At 28.7% G+C, this 2,174-nt stretch overlaps 1 protein-coding gene across 1 annotated transcript in view; it reads right to left on the bottom strand.

The window, feature by feature from the left end:
• Nucleotides 1-509: 509 nt before the first annotated feature.
• LOC106462764 (neurotrophin 1-like) overlaps nt 510-2,174 on the bottom strand; it is a 9,838-nt gene continuing 8,173 nt past the window's right edge. Inside the window, exon 4 of the mRNA XM_013922716.2 lies at nt 510-1,827. Within this exon, the coding sequence (XP_013778170.1) occupies nt 1,635-1,827 (193 nt within the window). The 3' untranslated portion in view covers nt 510-1,634. The remainder of the gene's footprint in view (nt 1,828-2,174) is intronic.

The following is a 2,174-nucleotide window of genomic DNA, read 5'->3' as shown; positions in this document are numbered from 1 at the left end:
TTATTTGTAATGAGTTTTGCATATTTAATTGACATTATATTATGTGAAGCCTTACTAGAGTACTTTCTTATAGAAAATCATTAAAATGTTCAGTGGACTTTTAACTCCATAAGAATGATGCTATGACTACATTTATTAAAATGTGAAAAATTCTCATCAAATACATTATCAGTTTTTAGGTCAGCTTAAATTTATGTGAAACTACAGTATCTTGTGCTTTTTATTCATTAAGAAGTACAATTTGCTTAGCATAATCTGGATTTAACTTTATGCCTTATTTTTAAATATTAAATGTTTGTGGGATTTTCAGTTGTAGTATTTATCTTTCCACAACACTTTGGCAAGGTTATAATGGCATGACATTACTGCCTGGATCTTTTAAAATTAAATATGGACACAAAGATAGTGCTTACAGAATATATGTTTTTTTAAATCAAGACAAAATTATAACAACTTTCTGTCTGGTTAGAATTTTAATCATGATAACATTTTACATTTTTGAAGATCTTTATTGACAGAATTCTTTCAATACGGTATGTACTTATATTTTAGTGCTTGTGTTTAGCTGCTTAACTCCTTTTTTTTAAATAGGGGATTAATAAAATAGAGGAGCAAGTCAAGAACATTTCATACTAAAAATGTGTGTGTGTGCAGAGATCAGTTTTTTGAAAACGTAAAACATTTCTGAATGTTTGTTCTGCTGAGTTCTTTAATTTTTAAATAACTCTTGTTTTTCAGTTTTAATAAAGTGATGTGATATTCATTTATCTCACACTTTGGGTTAAAAATGTGCAACTAATCAATGTTTGGATTTGTTAAACTCCTTATCTGCAGAAGGTGCCAGGTAAAAATTTGAAGCTTTTAGTTGAATAAAAGTAAAACTGTGCTTAATATTGAAATAGTAGTTGTTTTAAAGCAGTAGTTCCCGACCTTTTTTGCCATACTTTTAATCCAGTGGCATACCCTCACATATTTAGTTTTCAAAAATCTTACAAGTGGTTTATATTATTAACAAGGTAAATCAAAAGAAATAATTCAAGAGTGAGTCAACAGTAAGTGAATGTTGAGTGCTGGCTAATAGAATATGTTGATAAGTCACAAAGACTGCCTTCCAATTTTAATATGTTGAGTTTATTTTCTTCATAATGTTTTTTAAAGGTTCTTGTTATCCTTGGGGGTACCATACCACCAGCTAAGAACCACTATTTTACAGAGATTATCAAGATAAGTAAATAAAATTATCTGTTTTGTTCTAAAGATATTTGGAAACTATGTTAAAATAAAGTTGTGATGGATATTGTTGTTAGTCTGTGAAAGTAAATCTTAGCACTGAATTAGTAGGGATATATAAATAAAAGCTGTTCACATACCAGAATAGCTAACCATAACAATAATTCTGGAAAGTAATTACTCTAATAGTTATAAAAATATTGTGGAAATTAGGATCTGTTTTTAGGATGATGATATTATTCTTGATTTTTTTAAAATAAGTATGTAAAATAAATATTAGACATATACTAAACCCATAAATTTTCCTTTAAAGATGCTTTTTAAAAAAGAATTGCATATGTGTATAAGTATACCTTATGTTCTACTGCAGTCTTAACTTGTGAATAATTTTTGAAGTCATTCATTTATAGCTCATGTTTGGAGTATACGAAATCTTCCACAAAACAGGAACAACCAGTGGGCAGTGCAAACAAATCGACAATTGGTTTGTGGTCATAATTATAAGGATCCACACATAACAGTTGAATCAGTGAGTATCGTTGCTTGCAGGTTGACTCATAGCAAGGAGGCAAATATTCACAGGACTTGTGTGGAAACCTAGTTTTAAAAAATATACATAAGACAATTGTGTTTTCATTAAAGTGAGACTACTTATGACATTGAAGTACTTATTATCCAAAAATACATTTTCTCTGAAAGATTAAACCATATAAAATTTTAATATTTACTGTTCAAAATAATTTAATGGTAATATATTTCAATATCAGGAAAGATGAAAAAAAAATGCCACTAGTCCTTAACTAGCGAATAAACTTTCAGTCCTTAATTAGCGAATACACTTTCAGTCCTTAACTAGTAAATACACCTTCAGTCCTTAACTAGTAAATACACCTTCAGTCCTTAACTAATGAATACACCTTCAGTCCTTAATTAGCGAATACACT

This window comes from Limulus polyphemus, unplaced genomic scaffold, assembly GCF_000517525.1.
Source record: "Limulus polyphemus unplaced genomic scaffold, Limulus_polyphemus-2.1.2 Scaffold1244, whole genome shotgun sequence".
NCBI lineage: Eukaryota > Metazoa > Arthropoda > Merostomata > Xiphosura > Limulidae > Limulus > Limulus polyphemus.
Note: the sequence above shows the minus strand (reverse complement) of the source record. Positions and strands in the feature narration are given on the sequence as shown.